We start from the raw sequence: 22,501 nt of genomic DNA, 5'->3' as shown, positions 1-22,501 counted from the left end.
TTCTCACTCCTGTTTTTAGCAAGCTAGCTAGATTAAAGCTAGTGCAGGTATGTCTCCACAAGCTCAATCACAACCCCAGTTGTAGTGTAGATACACCTTTAGACCCATACGACATAAACAGAATTGTTATATTTTAACTGAAAAATCTCCATTCCTGCTATTGATGTATTAGGCAGAAATAGTCAACCTCACTCTCAGGTCCAAGGTTGATTTTGCAGTAATAGCAGTTAGAAAAAAAAAACTTACTCATTTTACAAGTAAAACTAATAGGGAAGTAATTGAGGGATGATAAAAATGGAACCTCACTATGGTTTGAGTGTTTTAGAGTCAATGTTCACTTTTAAAATATTTTTAAAAATGCATTTCTCATTATAAAGTTAATTATGGGATTGTATACATTTAATAGGAAATCTCCAATTTGAAAAGCAGTAATTTATTGTTACACTTTGTTTGACCTTCATGAACCACTTTAGTCTTTTCTTTGGTTCTGCAACTTATGAGGTCATAAAGGTCATAACTAACTTGTAAAAATAAATCTAATATTTTGCGTAAGGCAAGGCCACATTCCACATTCTGTATCTACTGTAATGTATGTATATATCATGCATGCAGACACAGACTGCACAATCTACACAACTGATGTGGTGGATCTAGGAATTTGTCTATTTACATTTGGAATCACACTTAAAAATAGACTTGAATAAGGTATCAGGTTCCCAACAATGAGTTTTTGGTGAATTGTCTTCCTGTCTTGTCCTGTCTAGCCTCACTCTTGGCCCATGAGATAAGGAGGAGGTATTAGGCCTCTTACCTTTTGAACTTACCCCCAAATTTCCTCTGTGGTAGTTATTATGCCTAGATCAGAGGTTCTCAAACTTCATTGCACCGTGACTCCCTTCTGACAAGAAAAATTATTACATGATCCCAGGAGTAGGTACCGAAGCCTGAGCCCGCCCAAGCCCAGCTGCCCCAGGGAGCAAAGCATAAGCTACACCACCGTGAGCTGAGGGGCCAAAGCCGAAGCCACAGGCAGGAGGCCTGTAACCTGAGCCCTGCCACCCAGGGCTGAAGCCCTCAGGCTTCAGCTTCGACCCCAGGCAGTGATGAAGGAGTCGAGAATCATAGTTATTGTTAATTCTGTTGACCATCCTGTTGTGGTCACTGAATGGCCACAACCACTGCAGTTAGGTACTCAAATAAGAGTACCCAGGGCTAAACTGTATTGGCCATCTCAAACAAAACAGTGCCTCCAACAGAGCTACAGAATCCCCATACCAAGCCACAAACAATCCCTGAAAACATAATTCCTAGCTTCTGTGATCCCATGGATCTCTCACATCCTCAGCAGTATATCCCTGAGAACAGGATTTTTTTCTCTCTCATATATGATTTTTTTCTTACCTTGTCATTTATTTGTTCAGTTTTCTGTTTTTTTTGTACCCTCACCATTGTTTTTTCTCCTCCATCCCTTTTTTCCTCTTTCCGCTCCATTATATTTTCCACACATTCCTTCCTCCTTTACCATCTAGCCTCCCAATTTCTCTTAGTGCCTTTTGTGAATGCAAAGTATTTCCTACTGGCTGGTCACTTCCCCATACAACCAGCTTCCTCCTGTTGCCCAAGATCTGGAATGAGACATCTTCTGACCTCCTTCAAAATGGCCAGTTGTTGTATAGGTTACCTAGGTCTGTGGCCTAGCACACCTTAAGCCCTTTGTCCGACATGAACTTCTAACATGCACCTCTCATTGAAATACCTGGACGACATTATACTGTTCTCTTAAAAGCAATGCAAGGAAAAATCAGCAGGGACTGTATATTGCTATCTATATCTATTGTTATCTATATTGCTATCTATATCTATTGCCTGTTATTGTGGTTCCCCATCTCTATGGGAAGAGTGAGTTTTGTTGAAAGATTTCAAGTTTTGAATGAATCCCTTATTTACAGTCTTCAGATATGATCAATGCAGATATTAGAAAAGCTTGTTTCTAGCAGGTTCAATTGGACAAGAAAGCCATCACCAATCATCTCAGCATATCACCCCTTTCACAATGTACTTATTAGGGATAAAATTTGAGAAGCTGTTTACCAATTAAAACAGAATAGATGTTTGAACAAAGTCAGGTGCTCTATTGTTAGCAACAACCATTGTCTGGAAAGAGGGCAGCAGAGAGTCTACTATACTGAATGGAATATATTTCTTAAGCAACATATACAATATGTACACCATGATAGTGGCAGAGATGGAGAACACAAAACACTTTTGCTAGTCATTTTGGATGATGTAGTATACCTCAATCATGGCTCTGCTTCAATCTGCAGCTCAAGAATTATGCAGTCATCCTAACCTCATGAAAATACAAAGCATTTTCATGTGTGTATATATAGAGAGAGAGAATGTGTGTGTTAATTTTTATGTGCAAATTTTACTACACTTTATAATGATATTTAATAGCATAAAATGTTGGCACCTGTACTGAAAATTGGTGAAGGTTCAGCCATCTAATTTTGAGCAGGTTATGCATACAGGCACTAACGCTTGTAGACAGTTTAATAACAGTATTTGGCACTGTCTCTTCGAGCTGCTTAAACTAATTAATGCATTTGCTCCCTACAGGGCAAAATTGAGTTTTCAGATACATTTATAAAATGATGTGCATGATTGCTAAATATTTCATTATTTTGAGCTATAACGTCTAACTTTTTGTGACAGTAAAGATACAGTATATACTGTTTCATTTGAAAAATGTATGGTAAATCAGAAAATATTATCTGTGTGCTTACATACAGATACATAATTGTTTTATTATACAATATTTTTAGAATGTTAAAAGGTACTCAATAATTTGGCCATCATGCTACAAAGGACCATTATTGCTTTGCTCTCAAATGATGATTTTGGAACCATTCCATTGTTTCCTGTAACTATTCCATGCTCCAGTTAAGTTTGCACAGACTTCTCATTTTATTCCTACAGGTTTTGTAAAGTTCCAGGTCCACCTACCCTGCTGGCCTAACCCGCCTCCTATTCCTCTGCCAAAAGTGGTGGTGGGGGGGGTGTCAGGGGGAATTTGGAGCAAGTCCCTGGCAATGTGGATTTACTTTATTTCATTGATTTAAAAAATGACATCAGGCAATAATTCCCTGAAATCCCTGAGTGCTCAAGGTTAACACTAATCTTGCTGGCTTAAAAAGAGGTTAAAAAAATAATAAGTAACAATTTGATTTGAAATAAACCTTTCTAAAGAAATCACAGTAAACAAAATCTGTTTGCCTAAGGAAACCCTCCTAGCAATCAGCTAGTAACACAACTGCATGTGCTAATGAACCCAAAGCTGTTAATGTGGTTTCTTCAGTTAAATTGATTCATGAATTTTGAAGAGAACATTATCTAATGAATTTTCTTTGAATAGAAAGCAATTAAAAGGACAAATCAGTCTGATTAACCCCAAAGTCACCCTACTGCCACAAATGGTGTACAGTTTGAAATTATATCATAAAAAACTAGAGCAGATTTGCTATCTCTTTGCCCTCTACTAATCCATATAAATTAATGAACAACAAAGTTAATTTCTTTGATGACCCTTTTCTAGTATCACCTGGATTATGCTGATGTTTAATTTGCTTAATGTTATAATAAAGACTAAACAGATTTTTTTCAATGAAGTGATTATCATTCCCTTCAGTTAAGAAGTGATTTTTATTATTTAACACACAAATAATGGTGTATGGGTTTCCTTTAAGAACAAAATCACATTTCATTAGGTTTGCATATAACATAGTCAGTGGCACTCAGTATCAGAATAAAAAGGAAATGTTTTTAATCAGTTTGTTTCATTGCCGAAGGATGAGACTGGTGTTTTCATCATTGTTTGCTTCTTATTTTTTATTACAGTTTGTTACCCACAGTAGAGATGTTTTGTAGTTTTCATCACAGCTTCTGCAAGTGTCTTGGAAGAACAATAGCTGTTAAACGAAACTAAATCCGAAACTACCTATTGGTTTTCTTACTGTAAAATAATCCTTGGATGGAAAGTTAAAACTGTGCAAACAGAGGGGAGAAATGTTCTAATGCATTCATTTATGCAATATTGCAACAGGATGAAAGCTAAAAGCAATTTGATTATTGTAAATTAAAACTAAAATAATAGAAGTTATTTTATTTGTCATGTCCTTATCATTAAGGATGTACTGTACAATGAAGGTCACAGACAGGCCTTATATTTTATAATGTCTAGAATTCTGAACAGTAGCTTGGGGGTCTCTACTATAAAATGCAGTCAGCCAGGATAATACCAAGTCCATTGGCTCTAGGGCTTCTTTTCCAGTGTGTCCCAGCTGAAGTTTGAAATTAACTAGAGATACAAGAGATTTGTAAAATAGGTAGAGTCAGTTATTTCTTCCCTCTTTAATTTGACTCTGTGCTAATTTATATTCTGCCAATTTAATGGAAAACCATATTGTATGAGTTAACAGGATAATTGTACTTGAAGCAAATTAAAAATATAGAAAAATCAAAGCCTTAAATCCCTTTTTTATAGTGATCAATTACTTGAAGCACTCTAATAATCATGTATTTAAATACAGTAATATAGAACACAATAACAGGACTGAATATCTGGCCTGTTTTAATTTCAAATAGAAAAGTTGCTGTTCATTCCATAGTTTGTGTAAGAGTTCTTAATGATCTTTATCTTGGCTATTTAAGCCATCCTTATGAATAGTGTATTGCTGCTTCTTTTTTTCAGATTCATTCACCAGACAAGTGTTATGGACCCTGTTGAGAGATGTGAAATTTGGAGAGGCAGTTTCTTACAAGCAATTAGCAGACCTGGCAGGCAACAGCAAAGCAGCAAGAGCAGTGGGAGGAGCAATGAGAAGCAATCCTGTAAGTTCATGTCAACTTTCAAATAAAGTTGATGGAAGATGGTGGGTTTAGATGGAAAGCTTTGTGGGCTAAATGTCATTAGATTAAATTTATCTGCTATGAAAACTACTCTACCATAAGTAATAAGGTCAGTAAGTGTTTTTAATCAGCATTAATGCATAAACCAGTTTAATATGATTTATTCCCCACCATTTATGGCGTTAGTAGGTTTGAAAAGAAGCATTGCACTTGTTTTAATTTAATTCGTCAACCTATGAACATTTTGCTATTCTTAAACTTTTTTTATACTCTGGGGGATGGGGAATCCTTTGTCACTTAACAGTGACACTTTCTTACAGGATGTGAATGGCTTTTAACTGAGTTATAAACTAGTTCATCCCTCTGGGCCTGAAAATAGTTCTGGCAATGTGAGAGGAGCAAATAGATTCTTCATTCATAAAGGCACAACTAGGACTCATTTTCCCAGCAGCTCAGGTTCTGGATTGTCTGGGCTGGCCAGGTTCTCCCCCCACTTCAGAGGCTGGGCCAGAACCTCAGCTGGGTAAATGGCATAGCTTTATTAAACTTAGTGAAGTTATCAAATTTACATGAGTTGAGAGTCTTGACCTCTGGTTTTGTAAAGTCATTAGTGAGCTGTCTAACAGTTGCCTCAAATACTTTCAGCATACCCAGTTGGCTCAAGGTTTGGCTGGGATCCATCAGTGTGACCTATATATTAAGCTTGAGGTTTATAGGTCCTGGCACATGGGTTAGGTCATTAGAAATCAGCATGTGGAGGGAGAAGAAAGAGGGAGTTTGGCTTCTCAACTCCACTGTATTTGGGCTTTGGGATATTTGCCCCTTCCCTGAGATTAGACCACCCTGTGGGACCAATGGATTCTGGATGTGTATCTCAGTATGACATTGGTTGCAACTTTGGTGCACAAGCTGATGCCAGCACTGCAGGCCATAGTCAGCCCTTGGTATCATCTGTCGGATCCACACTCTTTGGGCTAATAGAACAACACTGGTTTCACCATTCATTGTTACACAAGTACAGAAAGGGGAAGGCCAGAAACAGTAAAGGGGATGTTATTGCCTATTCATCTTTCCACTGATGCCCCAGCTACCTGCCTACAAAGACGTTTGATTTGGTTTCTATTAATAACATTGTGGCCTTTTCAGCCATTCTTGAGCATGTTTCTCCTCATTACCAAATGTCCTCGGAATGTGTATCTTTCCATACTTTACTATGTCTTTATTTCTCTGGCATCATATCTGCTGTAATCTTTGACCTTCCATGTTATTTTTATATTCAGTTTCCTCAGGTTTTTCTTTAATAAGGTACATAAGAGACTACAACATATGGTACGAAAGTGAATACAAAAATTTGTATTCACAAGTGGAGGTGACTTTACATATACAAATCATAAAGTTTTGCTTTTCACGGTGACACATACACTGAATATTTATCCTGATCTATAAAGGAAATCTAGCATAACTGACCCACATACTGGGACTTGTAGTTTTAAGAACAGCATGCAGATTTTAATAGAAAATAACAGACATGTCAAAGAAAATCCTTTTGGAATACAATAAAATTATGCATGTGTACTTGTGTAGAATCTATATGGGACCTCTAATTAGAGGTATAGGAGATACGCAATAATGAAAGTATTTGTGTTGGAAAAGACAGGAGCATCATTACAGTATAATAATATTAATATTTTATATTAGCAAGTTTCCATTGTGAAATGTTGGTATGGTATTGTATTAGTATATGCCTTTGCCTAACGCAGTGCAGTAATCTGTAGTATGTTAAAATGTAGTGGTATACCAGGAACAGAAAATACTGTAGCTGCAGCATGGGATGGATCCCATTTTTAAAAATTGCCATAGCTTTGCTGTATATTTTCAGAACTATTTTCATCCTTGCTCACAGGGGAAAAAGCAGGAATTTTCACACCACAACCTGCTGTTACCTCTACTTTGGATGCTGCTGCTCCACTGCAGCCTGAGGGCAAAGCTGGGTACATTTCTAGGCAATAGCAATTACATATCCTTTTGCACAAAACTACATTGTTATTCTTTGAGAACTGTTTCCTGTAGGTTTGCATTGTATTGCCTTGTCTTAATGTACACCATATTGTATTGGAAAGCAATCTATCATATTAAAATAAGTTGTATTGTCAAGTACAGCACAACATATTGACAAAACATGGTATCATACTGTGGTTGCAGATTGTTTCATATGAAAGTCTCATGTGCACTTACAAAATCCTTAATATACTTTTTGTATTGCATTTGCAAACTTTACGAACACAACATCAGACATAGTATATTTGACTATACATTAGCTAACTGTTTAAAATTTGCATTTTTTCAATGAGGGTAATGAAGTTTTAAACCTAACTAAACACAGTTCATCCATTTTGACATAGTATTAAATATTTTGGTGAAATTGCAGGTTGAGTCCTTACAAGCACTACTGCATTATAACTGCTACATGAATAATATACATGTCTTTATTAAGATGGAAATGCCCTTTTGAGTAATCATAGCTTTTGTATAATGTGCCAAAAATGCATAAATCAGTTGCTTTTACAGCATTCTGAAGAGCTAATTGTTGTTATTGTGTGTCCCCCAATGTGTCCTGAGTTTAAGGATATGCCTGAAAAGAAAGTGTGCAGTTTCAAAAGCCACTATGAGTAAACAGATTTTTGTACATAACATAATGGTTTCAAGTTGAGTGAATACAGGCTATAATCCTTAATGTACCAGCTATGCAAAATACTTACCACAATATATGACATTAGTACTTGTTGGCACATATTATCTGGTTAATGACAGTTAACTGGTACTAGTAACAGTATTCAGAAACATGTATTGTTTTGCAACCTGTCTGATGAATCTATTCTTACACTATTAATCTCCATAAATGTACCTGTCCAAATATGACCAAAGTCACTAAAATTATAAAACATGATTTCCTGAGGGTTGTCAGTTGTATTATCACTAGAAACAAGGGTTTAAAAAACGGAACTATATGTAAAAACATACCATGACTGAAATCAAAAGTAATAATAAAAAAATGTATGCCATATATTTTCCACCACCTAACAAAATACTTCTCTCTTCTACAAATCATGTCTGGTTGGTGCTTAATTTCAGTAGTATACATTGTACAAGTTTCCTTTGTAGTTAGGTTGCTTCACATAATTCATACAATGACCTTCAACTTTATGAGAAGGTGGAAAAGGTGCCGGCAGCAGCTGAGAGATGCAACATCTTTGCTTCAAATTATGCCAAGGACATGGCAGGGATGGCTCACCTTTTTCAAGAAAAACTTCAAATAGTTTACTGCAGTTTAGATTGATTGTGAGGTCTGTGGTCCTCAAAGGGAACCCATAAAGTTCAATTAAAAATCTCATTAGAATACTATAGGAGGATCAAAAAGAAATCACGGAGACTCATGGGAGATACGGAATGTTGGGCTGATTAGTCCAAGGCCATCATAAATGACTATTCTATGACTTAAATAAGATGTCTTCAGTGGTCTGTTAACAGCAGCAGTAACTGTATAAAGTCTCTTTATATTCTTTCTGCTTATGTTATTGTTCAGGCTAAAACCTAACTAAGTGTATAACTTGACACTAATATCGATCTAACATAAGTCAAGAATATTATTCAACTTACATTTTTGAAATATTCAAGACTGAATAGAGTAATTTTGCATTTAAGAGAAGATCGTGAAGTATGGATTTGAAATGTTGCAAATGCATAAAACTAGTTGTGCATTAATTCCTTAGGTGGCTGGCAATAAACTTGAACACATGCTGGTTCATATTATAGTATTTGTTTCTATCAGGGAATAGGGGAGAAAAAGCAATGGGACATGAGAACACTGAAAGATTATTTTTTGCTAAGTGTGATTTTTGTTGTATGTTATAACTTGATATTTCAGCTGTTTCCATTATGGCCTCACTGATCTATTTTTGACAGTTTGGCAGCTTTCTGTAAGTATTCAGTCCATCAACCAGTATAATAGGATGGTCAGTTTTCTATTGCGTCAAATTGAAAACTCTTAACAAGCAGAGCACCACAGTTGAACACCATTCTGTTTCATCCTCAGACAGAATTTGCTAAATGCAGTTCAGAGGCAATCAATACATTGTGCAGAGAGTTTTTCCCCACCTTTTTCTAAACAAACGCATTATTGAGGAGTTAGTTTATTCACAGATTGCCATGAGCGTTAATGACCACCCGAGTCTTGTTCTGCCAGTCACCTAGATGGCTGTTGATAAAGATTTAGCATCATGTTCTAAGTGTCAGGCCTGTCAGTAGTGCTGAACCATTTGACCAGAAGAAAAAACGCACAGGGAGCTATTGATTACAGCTTCTCAGTGTCACTTGTTCACCAGGATTTAGGTATTGATGAGGCTGCGAGTGAAAACAAGCTCTTTCCCTTGTGGGCCTCTACCCAGAAGAACAAAAGCAAAGTTGGAGAAAATATTCAACTGGAACCTGAATCACAGGGATTCCATTATTGATTGAAAGGCCCCTTCATGTTGTTTTTGTTGGAGACAAATCTATGGGTTTGGAAGTTTTATAGCATTTGAGATAGGGTCTGTGTAAGTGATGGATTCATGTATTGGATGAATTAGATTTCACAGCATGAAGATTTCAATGGAGCTCTAATGTTATGAACTGCTTGGTTATTGATAAAAATTACATTACATGTAGCTGAGGTTTTAAAGCAGAGGATTGGGATAGTATTCCTTCCAAAATGTCCTTAGGGCTCTAATAAATTTTAGCAGGTTTAATTATTTCAGTAGTCTGAAAGTTGTCACCACAATTAAACCAAACTGAAGTGATATTCAATATTTTTAAATTACCGGGTGATTGTAATGCATTTTCTTTAATTATTTCCAATGCTGTGTAGAATGATGCATACGCACACGGTACATAACAAACCATATGCACATCATACATTATGACAAACATGGCATAAATTACCGTATTTCTGCAACCATGGACAAAATTTTATTTATTTTGCACCTTTGATGTCATCACTTGCACTTTGCCTGTTAATCTGTGCCAGTACCACTTCTGGTTCCCAGCAGCGGTAATCTTTTAAATAAAAATAACCTGGCATCAAAACACTTTCTCACCCTATCCTCCTAACTCAAGCAACACCCCAAAAAAGAGGGATCAGATTAAAAGCAGGAATCAAGTTACACTTGCTATAATCTGTTTTGGACTAGTGCCAAGGTTCTAATTCCTTGCTCCCCTCAGAGATCGGAACAGAAGGTGAATCCCACTGGAAATGTGAGATGCCCGGATTTCCTCTTACATATAAAGCATCTGGGTGAGATTTGCATGGTACAGGAGCATGTTAGTGGTGAGCCATCAGGGATCCAGTTTCACTCTATAGAATGATCTGTGCCAGCCCCAGGGTGAATTACAGCAGCCTATGGACTGCTTTAACTTGTGCCAGCTGGCTGTGGTCCCCAAAGGATCATATTTCAGCAGAGAATTGGTGGCATGTCCTTTTCCACCTGAATACGCACTCTGCTTCAGGGGGAAGTTGGCATAGGAGTGGACTTTACACCAGCAGAACAGTGTGCCTCTCCCTCCTTCTCTGAGGGAAATCTCAGCTGGCCAGCTACGGACAGTCTCACTATTTCTTACCACCTGAGTAGCACAAAAGAGCTGAATCAGGAGGAGTGTGTTTGGCCCTTTAGGTTTGCAAGGTATATGACCTTAGCATCAGAACACCCTGATTTATAGAAAAGCTAATTTAAATATCTTTGCATTTTTTACAGTTTATTATTGCTGTTTATACTGTCACTCCAAGACCTGTAGGTAGTAACTAATATAGATTTTATGGATGGAAAGATATCAAAAAGAATATCAATAATTTAAAAAATAACTTAAAGTGTGACTTAACCAGAACACATGATGGTGTGGTGATGTATAAAAATGTTATTGATGCTCACTGGAAATGTCCTGCATAATTCACTTGTGGCATTGCCAGTTATGAATAAGATCTGTCACATTTTTATACCACCATGTACTACATATGGTCTACATCTAAGTTTTTAAAAATAATTTAACAACCTATATAATATCCATTACCCTAGCTCCTTTTCATCATCAGCTTTTTTTAATCCATTTACCTTCCATTTCTGTTCAAGGGCTTGATCCTGCAAAGTGCTGAATGTTGAGGGCAATTAGCAGCCTTGCAGCTTTGAGATCCAAGTTCATATTCTTATTTCTAGAGTACTTAAATAAGCATAGTTTGAGCCTTATAAAGGAAAAACTGCAAAGTGGAATAGAAAATGAATCAGTGTAATGTTTTGCATCTAGCCATACAGATTAAGAAAGCTATACCAAATAATCTTGAATCTAAAATGTTCAGCATCTTGAAAGATGCACTTTTTAGTACCTCATTTCCTTTCACAGTTGCATCACTGCATTTGAAATACTATACCGTTACTAAAACAAATGTTGTAAGATTAAAGATGATGTACTGAATTTTTTATGATGTGCATTTCAAGGATGATATATAAACACCAGTAATAAAAAAACATTGCATTTATGTACTTGTCTACATTATCAGTATGTTATGTAATTTTTCATGTGCATTTTTGAAAATCCTTGACATTCTACTGTGAATGATACAAAGCAAAAGGTATAAAACAGTTTCGCAAATTGTTTAGGGTGCAAATTAAATGTATACTGGTATAGGTTTTAAATATACAAAATCAAACTCCGATTGATTTTCTGTTAAATAATTATTATCATAATTTCATATAGTATTTTTCATGAGAAGTTCTCAAAAAAAGTATCATTTTATATATGGGAAACTGAAGCACAAAGAGGTGAAGTGACTTGTCCAAAGTCACTGAGCAGACCAGTGACAGAACTGGGACTAGAATCCAGCTTTCCTGAGTCCCATTCTAGTGCTCTATACACTAGCCAACACTGCTTTCCCTAGTTGTTAAAGTGATAGCAAAGGGATACCTCACAAACGTTCCATTTTGTAAAACTGCAACTCTGTTCTCTTTATGAATTTTAGCTATTTGTAATGCACCCATTGCTATAGCACTTAGATCCTATACAAAACAGTCAGTATTATCCTTGCTGTATGAATATTATTTTTTCCTTTTGTAAAGTTATTTTCAGCATAACCAAATATTCATAATTCAATATCTATTTTTGGTTCTGCTACCCTGCTGTTGAATGCTCATGAGCTTCTGTATGCAAACCTTTCCTTTGAGCTTTGGAGAAACACTGACAAAATATATATATCATAGAATACCAGGGTTGGAAGGGACCTGAGGAGGTCATCTAGTCCAACCCCCGCTCAAAGCAGGACCAATCTCCAATTTTTGCCCCAGATCCCTAAATGGCCCCCTCAAGGATTGAACTCACAACCTTGGGTTTAGCAGGCCAATGCTCAAACCATATGGGTATGTATATCCCAGGACCTGAAACATGATCTTCCTTTTTTCCCATGCGGAATTGTGTTGACTCGTGTCTACACAGATCCATTGCTTTGCAGGACCAGGACTTATGTGAGCCCTTTGTTTTTTATACTACGGTCCAGATCCTGCCCTGGTTTAGAACAGCTTTGCTGTGCTTTCACTGTGCAAAGGTGTCCTAAAGTTGTAGTCACTGGAAGATTCTCCATCTGCAGAAGGAATTCTAAGGATCATTTAAAATTGCCTTTGTCTCCCCCTCTCCTCTGCTGTGCTGAGTGCTCCTCATTGGCAACTCAGAATCTTGGTGGTGGGGGTCTCTCATGCATGCACATTTTCTTCCCTGACGTGATCAATAACTGTGAAGAGTTCAATAGGGTTGCATGGGATCTAGCTGAGGGCAAAATTTGCCCCCTTTGCTCTCTCTCTTTCCTCCTCCTCCTCACAACTCATAAACCACTTCAAAGATACCTTCACGTATGTGTATCATTCATGTATGATTTATGTATCTCTACTCAAAAAAACCCACAGGATATATTTGTATTTAAAATGGACATGCTTCTCCATCTTCATATAGTCTCGTCTTCACTGCCAAGGAGTATGCAATCCTAAGAAAGGGACAGAGTCAGCTGAAAAACATGCTTTACCATCTTCCAAAATGCAGATTTTGGCAATAGCAGGTTATGTAATTTAGGGCTGCCCAATGAGAGTCATTAACAAATCCGCTAACAAGTTATATGGGGTTTCTGGGCCCATTTACTCTGTTGTTTAATTTGAAAAGTTGTTACCATGAGAACCAGATTGTTTTTGTGCTGACTCTGGGATACAGAACACCTGTTAAACCCTCTCATATCAGCAGTCAGGATTCTCATATAAGAAGTGCAGTTTTATTCGGCACTGGACAAGACAGTGACCACTAACAACTGAAGGTATGTGCCACTGGTATCTGCAGAAAACTCAGCAACATGACAATAATTGATTTTTGCACTCTTAAAACACTGTAAATTTGTGCTTCGCCTGTTTGTTTCAGCATAAGAACATCACATCACTTACAATTAATTTCTTAAAGAGGAACTAGACTCCTTTGTCTGAACTCCATTTGTCTGAACTCTTCTTATACATTTTTAAGACCGTGATTCTTGTGAAAGGAAAGCCCTCTCTTCTTCATGGTATGTTTCACTCTGACGAAGGAGGACCATCTCTTGAGTGAGATGGTAGTTCAGCCTCTATGGCTCAGTCATCCCTTTTCCTCATGACGCTGCCAAGAGTGATATTTGTGACCTGTTCACTGGGAACTTGCCTGAAACCACCAACTCATTTCACGTAGACCACCGAAATGCTATCTGATTGTGAGGATTTTTGGTTGCTAACGGTCTAAGCTTTATTTTGGCCACTGGCCTGTGAATGAGACTTCATAATCCCATTATCTATCACTGAGCTGTCCGGTTGTGTGTTTGAGTCTGTTGTGTTGAAGTGCAGGGAGGGCAGAGCAATGGCATTTTTCTCAGAGAACATGCAATATGTTTTACATGGCTTTTATTTGTTATTCGGGAGGAGACCATTGCCTCCTCTTTAAGAACCCTAACAATCTCTCCATGTCGCCCTCTTTTTAATCCCTTATCTCTGTACTCAAAACCGTATGTTTATTTTTCCTGCTCAGAACTAGGTTAGTTTCCTCTTCAGAGCCCACCAGTGTCACTACTTAATTGCCCAGAGGTGTGAGTACTGAGTGATAAACACTCCTTTCCTACAAGGTCTGAGTGTACTGTGTCCACTGCATTCCCAGCCTGCATCCATCCAATGAGCCAGAAATCAGTCCTGGACTTGGCAACTGATATTCCCATGTACTAATAAAACAAATGGCCACTTAATATTTGAATCCAGGTCACCAATAATTTAGTGGCATATTAAGTAGCCATCCTAACCCCTCTGTCCTTGGTGGGCCTACCCATGTCTGGTTTCTTTGCGCACTGACTGGTGAATGGTAAAAGTGACTGGTGTTGTAGGCTATTCTCCTGAGCTAGAGGCTGTCTTCCCACATCTGCTGCTCCTATATTCTGTTGTAAGAGCTAGGGGACAGGGCAAGCAGATAGCAACCACAGACAAATCAGAGATGGATGTGGAGCCTGACTCTGTGCCAGCACTTGCTCCTGCACGGTGCCCAGGCCTTACTGGCACCCAGCCAGGGCCCGCTAGGGTGGGGTTTATATTTCTGACCAGAGAACCACAAGAACTACAATTCACAATAATCTCAAGAAAAGACAGACAAATGATTCAGAAACCTTATTTTTGTATGTGAATGTATTTTGCAGGTTCCGATTATAATACCATGCCACAGAGTGATTTGCAGCAGTGGACAGACTGGCAACTATGGAGGAGGAACTCATCTGAAACAGTGGCTTTTGTCACATGAGAAGCATCAGAAAGAAAAGTTAGCATATTGATGCAGTTCAGCCACAGCTGTTATACAGCCAAAACACATAACCAAAGATACTTGGCTTATAACAAGCTTTCAGAACACACAGTAGAATTCAGGAAAATGGTAAATATTTGAGTGACATATAAATATAATACAACATCCGAAGTGAAATGTGTGGTGGCACTACTATATTAAAAAAGCTGGATGTGTCCTAGGGGACGCAGCTTGTATGCCCTTTCTTGTTTTTACATTTTACAGCAGAATGAGTACAGCGGACTGTGCCTGTTGTGCATGTATTTTGTTCCCATCTCCAGTCCTGTTTTGTTCTATTTTTAATGTCCATTAAAGCAAGGATAAGGGAGTAGGAGGGGCATGGCAAATGTTAGGTGCAACTGCCCCTCTAAGGAAGCATCTGGCTCACAGAGGGGACAGCCGGCAGTCTGAAGCCTTTGCGTGTTTCTGAGAGCAAAATGAAATGCAAAAGCTTCAGCACACACCTCCCTGTTCCTGCCTAGCTTTGTATTTGTCCAGATTGTACCTCTGCCAGGATTGTTGCCCAAGATTCTCCTGTTTTTCTTTGATGTTTGAACTGTTGAAATGATGTTTTACGTAAACAGTTGTTAATTAAACACATTGAGAATCATTCAAAAGGAAATGGCTATTGAATTGCCTATTCACAGCTTTTCTTTTCAAATTGTTTGAGATGCTTAAAAGATATGAATAAAAATTATTCTGTCTCTATTAACATTGCAGTAAGTAGACAGAAAAGTAGATGCTGGTAAATTATTTTATGCCATATAAAGAGCTTTTTTCAAATTAAGCAGTTGAGTTACCATAGTTTTCTCAAAAATTTAAAATTGTGTTATTTTTTTGATCAGTAATATTGTGATTATTACTTATTTTATTTAGCTTTCATGTGCGTTATACAATACTCTTTGAGTAGTTAGGGAAAAAGCTTTTTTTCATATAGGTTATCCATAGAAAATATAGGCAGTGAAAGGATATTGAAGCTAAAATTTCTGATTATTTAAAAAGGATTCCATGAAAGTAAAATATTACAGACTACCAAGAGCTGAAATTTTCAGTCTGGGAGTCATAAATTATAACATGGAAATACTGATTTTATGGGGGTTTTTTCATATTCTTGTAGGTGTCTCTTTAGAAAGCTCATTGCTAACAAAGAAATTAATGTATTATATTACAATGTATTACTTTGTTAATGCAGCATTATTGATATCTTACCTTTTTAATAAAGTTATGTTATGCATGTACATGTTTCTGTGTGTATGTGTGTAAATAAAATGCAGTACATGATATATGGAGAAAATAAACTATACCCAACTGTACAATATAAGGCTGTATTTTTATCAAGGGTTTCTGGTGGCAATATAAACCAAGAAAGCAAAGCTCAAGTGGTTTGTACATGTCACCAGAACCCTGAGATAAAAATATAGCCTTATAATATGTACAGTTTGGGTGTATTTTATCTTTTATAATATGTGGATACCAACAAGCGAACACAGTGCCTTGTGTAAACTTTAAACTTTTTCAAATATTACATCACTTGCTGCTTATCTGTAGATATTTACATTTGTTTTGCCATAAATTTGTCATCCTTCCTCTGAAATAGTAAATGTGACTGTCATGAAGACACTATCATTGAGTACAGTAACTGTAAATCATTTAAAGTGTAGAGGAACAGATTTTTAGCAAAACCTCAACCCATCCTCCAGTTTTGTACTTTAACTTCCATGCACAAATATTTTCATGTACAATTTTGTGTCCACAACCTTTTGTAGGTGCAATTTATATCTTTAGACTGTCTTAAGTACTTGATTGTACTCGGGTACTTAAACATCTTAATGGCATCAGCTGGACCCACTGTTATTTGAGCCCACTAGTTTGTGATGATAAAATTGAAAACCAGGAAAGTGTTAAAATTTACATTGTCTATCATAACATATCAAGAACTAAACATCATAATTTCATAGTGTAAAACATAAGGCTATAAAAAAGAAACTATATTTGGTATACAAGTTGTTTGCCAACATGTGTATAAGAATACAATTATAAAATAAGTATATTTGATCCTGATACTTTATTCTGATTTTTCCCTTTTGTGGAAAATTTTTACTTATCTAGATGATAAGTGAAAATTAGGTTGAAAAATATTGCAGGGATATAGCAGCATGCCATTAGTTTCAGCTGTACAGGAAGGAGCTTTAGAATGATGATAGAAATTCACTTATAATAAGCATACAGTTTTGTTGTCTGAGCAGCGTACATTTATGAGCTTGCATACTGATGTTTATTTTTGTGTTGTAGGCCAAGCTACATGTTCTTTGTCTACATGTTTTCCAATAGAGGGCACTACAGCTTAGAAGAATTAGATGCATGTGTTTTACAATGTGTTTAGACCCTCATTCACCACTTTTTTTCCTACTGTTTAAGAATGAATTTGAAAATGAACAGCAGAGTTGAAATCTCTGAGCTGCCCCATTTGCAATGCTTCAGACAGTCTGCCTCAGGAATTAGCTGTCTAGTGTTATTACAGTCCTGCATTCTGCATCCCATGTATGTATTGTGAAAGGTGCTGTAGTTAGATAGTAAGATGAAGAATGGCCTTTCTTTGCCAGTGATTTCAGAGATTGCTAATGATGCCCAAACTTCAGACTGTTATGACCATTAATGAAGGGCACTATGACACTAGAACCTCTAGGGGTTCTGTTTTAAGGAGGGGAATCCACATTTCTGCTTAGGTATACTGTTAGCATTCTTCTTCTTTGTGGTAATAATGCTGATTTACTTGTATGATGTCTTGATTCTTTGCAGTACTCTGGGAAGATGACCCTCTATCATAAAATACTTAGAACAACACAAATGAGCTATTGAGAATTTTCACACACTGAAACTACACATCAGGCAGTTACATTAGGACTCTTCCATATAAGCGACAAAACATATGTGTTGATTACAAGTGTTTCTGAATTATCAGAAGCAACTTTAAAAATAATGTATCAGAAAAAAACAAAAACAAGGAAGACTGCGGTTTGGTTTTGGCCTGTCTCTGTTGTGTCACAGCAATACAAAACCAGTTTTCTGTTTTCTGTCTCTGAGGGTTTTCTCTGCCTTGTCATAACAGTCTTGATATATGCCCTGAAGTTTCCACTAAAGAAGGCAACAGCATGGTTCAAACTGGCATTGTTTTGTACAGCTCTGTGTACTGCTATGAGAAGCCAGTAGAAATTAACATAAAAAGCAATCCCTTGGAGTAGCCTAAAGCCTATTCTGGCTAGAGGTCATAGCATAGTTTATGAAAATATAGAACTAAAGAAAAAGTATTTTAAAAAAATCCAAATAAAAAAAACCCTAGAAACAAGAAAGCTATGTTCTTTTTACTTGGAATTGGGTTCCACTGACCTATCAAGTTTCCTCCTATTCAGCCTTGCAGTGCTTTGAACTGCTGACATTGAGACACTGTGCAGCCAGGCACGACAGCTGGCTCTGCAGCATCTAATACCAACACATGCTGTTTTAGCCCATTTCCAGAGACTAAGATAATGAAAGATTCAAAAATAATATTTGTTTTGGCGGAACTACATTTATAATGAAATAGATGCCCTTGACCATGGGAGAAACTGAATTTTGCAATGGGTAATTTTTTTCCTCCATAAAAAACATCATCTACAGCAAACCTAAACCCAACAGAAATATTTTAGAAGAAATATGTTGTGCTTCCTGTATCAGATATACAATAAAATTGCATTTACACTACTTGTTCTGTTTTATGCCCAAATGAAAAATGCAGATTACATCCTATGTATCAGTACCAAATGGTAAAGGGCCTCAGGCTTAAAGGTTGTTACAGATCACTTTCATGCAAGCACACTTTTTGAAGTAATGAGCTCATACTGTAAGCATCTTAAACACTAAACCAATTCATTGTAGTTATAAGGACATTTTTAGATCTATGCCCAAATTCTGTTCTCCCTGTTCATGCAAGCAGACCCATGGGAATTAGTGAGACTTCTTGTCTTGGTCAGATGAGAAGGATTTGGCCTATAAAGTGTCTCTTTAATTCTTCTTCAATAATTGCCAGATACCAAATTATACTATGTCCACTTCCATATTCTTTAATTGGTACTTGATGTTAATTTTACAATGTATCTACTTAATAACGAACTGTGGACATGCCAGATGAACGATATTATTGTTGTCCGTATGATCCAGATGTTAAGTTATAAACATGCTAAAAACTGAATAGCAACATCAAACTACTGTTATTTATAAATGTTACCAGACATTTATCCTTTATCATATTTCTCAATGTTTTACCAAATTTAAAATTTGATAATCCTGACAATTTGATTGTGCTGGATGTGATGTACACTATAGATACATTTTGTATTAAGTTGTATATTCTGTATTTATTTGAGTGTGCTCATTGTGAAAGGTAGTGTTTCAGGACTGATTTTCCTTTTTAAAAAATGCTATACAAGAATAAAATCTATAAAAAGAGATTGCTTAAAAACTTAAAGCTCACTAATCCAATGGGAGTCCTGTAAGATTTATGTATTATCTCAAGAGTAATTGCTCAGTAACAATCTTATAGGAATGTAAAGATCCTAGAAGAATTGCATTTCCAGATTTAATTGTAATTCCTGTTATATTTTTATAGAAATTGAATAGAATTGTATTTTAAATGCTTCTCTTTAATACTCTTTTCCCCTTGTTCCGTCACTGTAGATCTCCTTTTCTGTTTTACTGTGACTTGCTTCGAAAACAGTGGAAAATATTACTGACAGTACATTCAGTTGCTATTAAAGTGGGCAGGATATTTCAGTTACACTGATGTGCAAATCGGTCATACCATCTTTATAGCTCGTCAAAGGACTGTGTGCTATTTCTGTTTCAAATAACATACATAGTGTATGAGTAATAAATATGCTTAATACAGGATGTGAAAAAGTAGGAGTTTTTTTCCAATTTTTTCCCACAGATTGTTCCGGAAGGCCTACTATAATAAAAACTTCCTCCATCCCATATTCTTAATAGTTTTAATGTTTTGTGGTTCTTCGTACTAATGCATTTTGTTCACATTTTTCTTTTCATTGTTCACTATTCGTCAGCACAGGAGAACATTTTATTACTCTGAGAGGTTTTAGGATATAAAATAGTTTGCCTTTAAAAATCTTGATCTTGCTTGTTGGTGGGTGGGTGTTTTTTGTTTCCGTTAGGTTTTTTTTTTCCCCTGTTTAGTGGGCTTTTGATTAAAAAGTTGGTGTTTAAGAAGCTGAAGTTAACAACAGTTTTATTCTTTATCAATGTTGGAAACATGAAGGTTTAAAATGAGCTCTGTACAGAATGCTGATCCAGAACAGTCTCTGGTCTGTGTGAAGTAATGTGTAGGTGGCAGTTAAAAGCTGAGGCCAGAGACTGGAGAAACTGCAGGTACTGATGTGTCTTTAAGCGACTAAGGGAAGTAGTCCAAAGTCTTCTGGACCAAGTGGCACCAGCTGCAGACAGATGGGGAATGTCTGGGCTCCATCACCCTCAAGTCTGCTCAGACAAGGATCTATATATTAGGGTGGAAGAGTGGATAAGAAAGTAAGAAATGGTAGCTGTGTGGTAAGGTGAAAATTGACGTGAGCACAGTATACTTGACAGTGCCTTTGATTGATGAAAGGATATTGTTAACAAGCCTTTAAAGTTTCTCATTAATGTTTTTTCATTGAAAAAAGCCACAAGAAAAAAATTCCACATGGACAGTAATTAAGATCGATCCCATACAGTATGTTTAGTTATCAATTTTTAAAACCTCTTTAAGGACCTTATTTAGTTATTTTAAACCGTGCTTTTTATTTGTTGCAGTGAACAGTCCTTGAGTGCTACAAAATTGTGTTGTGAACACTGCAAAAACTAATAATAATAAAAAATACCAAAGCCCATTTAGTTGTGTTTTTGAAGGCTTTGCATAAGTAAGTTTGAATTGGAAATACAGAAAACCAGACAACAGTAGGCCAGATTCACTGGAACTCTTGTCTGCTTTGAGTCATCAGAGCAGCACAAAGGAGGCAGAATGTAGCAGTGAATCTGGTCCAGTATCTGTAATGTGTAAAGTATGTTGCTTGAACTATGACACTATCCTTCTTTCCTTTGTGAAATTATCACGGTTGTTTTTTGTTTACCTGGAAGTACAGTGAGGTAATGAAAGTAGTTGGAGTTATACGTCCTTTTCTCACTGATGAGGCATCAATCCACTATCCTAAATTCGATGGGAGTTCGATCCATGGAAGCACTTGGTCTCTGCATGGCACTTGGCCATATCCCAGACAAACACAAATTGAAGTTAAAGAGTGGCTGAAAAGGCCAATATTTAATTAAAACAACCATACCATTAACTCCAAAAGTGATGTATTTATAATCATTGAAAAGTGGAAGCCCCTTCATCACCTGCATTGTTACTCATCTAATAAAAAGTAGCCTTGTAATAATAATAATTTTCACTTTCCAATGAGTATCAAGACTACCTCATTCAAAATATAAAATCAGTTGAAAACTGGCCATTTCTGTAGTTCTTTAACTTCAGTTTGTGCTTGTTCTCCTTGGAGAGTGCCCTCAGTACAGCTCCTCTACGTTATCATTAAGAGTGAACTACTACATTTAAAGGGGAGGGGATATTGTGCTTGGTCAAAGAGATAGAGGGAAGGGGAACAAAATGGTTTGTTTTTTTTTAAATCCAGATGAATTTGACTCAAATTTTAAAAAATCTGTCTGGCTGGAAAAAGTACCATTGTGCTTACAATGTGTGATGTTTTGAAATGGTGGTGTTTTCATTTGTTTGGTTTTACTGTGGCTACTGAGCTAATGGATAGTTTGACACACACAGATCATGGCCAACATTTTAAAAAATGAAACCTAAAACTAGGCCCTTAAATCCATATTTAGGTACTTAGGATAGATTTTCAAAAGTGTTGAGCTTTTGAAAATATCTAACGATAGATTTATTTAATTTTAAATGCTGGACTGTTCTTTTTTGGAAGCTGATAGACAACTAAAAGTCTTGCTAAATACTACAAAAATCTGAAATACAATAAAATCATCCTCCATAATGTCCAAAGGAGTCAAATACTATAATCTCGTTAGAATGAGGTAATGGTAAACAACGTTTGATTACAAGGACATCTAATATTTACTAATAGCTCAAACATTATTTCTTATGAGGTTGGAATAACACTTTGCTCCCAAAGTGTCTGCATCTTAGTTATAATTCGTTGTAAAGTACGTTAGGATTATTTGGAATGAAAAGCAGTATGTAATCTACTGTGTTATTAAATTAATATTTGGTGTTAGAGCTTCTATTCTGCAGGTAAGGTAAGACCATCAACTTCCTTTTTAATAATATAATACCTGACCAAAGAGTACTTAAATGCACACTTCCAGAAATGACATCTTTTGCACTAATTCACTGGAACAGTTATACTTTGGCTTAGTATATTTCATAACACCTTCCAAATCAGTGGTAGGAACTTGCTGCTCCTAGCAGAATTAGAGGAGCTGGACAAGAGTCGTGAGCTTGTTTGCTGCTGAGCAAACGCCAGGGACTAGCTTGCATGAGGAGAGAGAAAGCTGGGAAATTTGAGCAAGTGAAGTAGAGAAGAGGTGATCTGACAAACACCACACTCACAGGAAAATCCTGGAAAATATTGTAAGTAGGAAAACTACATAT

At 36.5% G+C, this 22,501-nt stretch overlaps 1 protein-coding gene across 6 annotated transcripts in view; it reads left to right on the top strand.

Annotated features, from left to right (window-relative positions):
- Positions 1 to 16,041, top strand: part of MGMT (O-6-methylguanine-DNA methyltransferase) — a 301,235-nt gene extending 285,194 nt beyond the window's left edge. For 5 of the 6 annotated variants that reach the window (XM_077822894.1, XM_077822895.1, XM_077822893.1 and 2 more), the window contains 2 exons: positions 4,751 to 4,890; positions 6,812 to 14,627. In XM_077822894.1, the coding sequence (XP_077679020.1) occupies positions 4,751 to 4,890; positions 6,812 to 7,081 (410 nt within the window). In that variant the 3' untranslated portion in view covers positions 7,082 to 14,627. Of the gene's footprint in view, positions 1 to 4,750; positions 4,891 to 6,811; positions 14,628 to 14,665 lie in introns of those variants that run through there. The other variant, XM_077822896.1, reaches the window with a different exon arrangement.
- The last annotated feature ends 6,460 nt before the right edge of the window (positions 16,042 to 22,501 follow it).

Source organism: Eretmochelys imbricata, chromosome 7, assembly GCF_965152235.1.
Source record: "Eretmochelys imbricata isolate rEreImb1 chromosome 7, rEreImb1.hap1, whole genome shotgun sequence".
NCBI classification, from domain to species: domain Eukaryota; kingdom Metazoa; phylum Chordata; order Testudines; family Cheloniidae; genus Eretmochelys; species Eretmochelys imbricata.
Note: the sequence above shows the minus strand (reverse complement) of the source record. Positions and strands in the feature narration are given on the sequence as shown.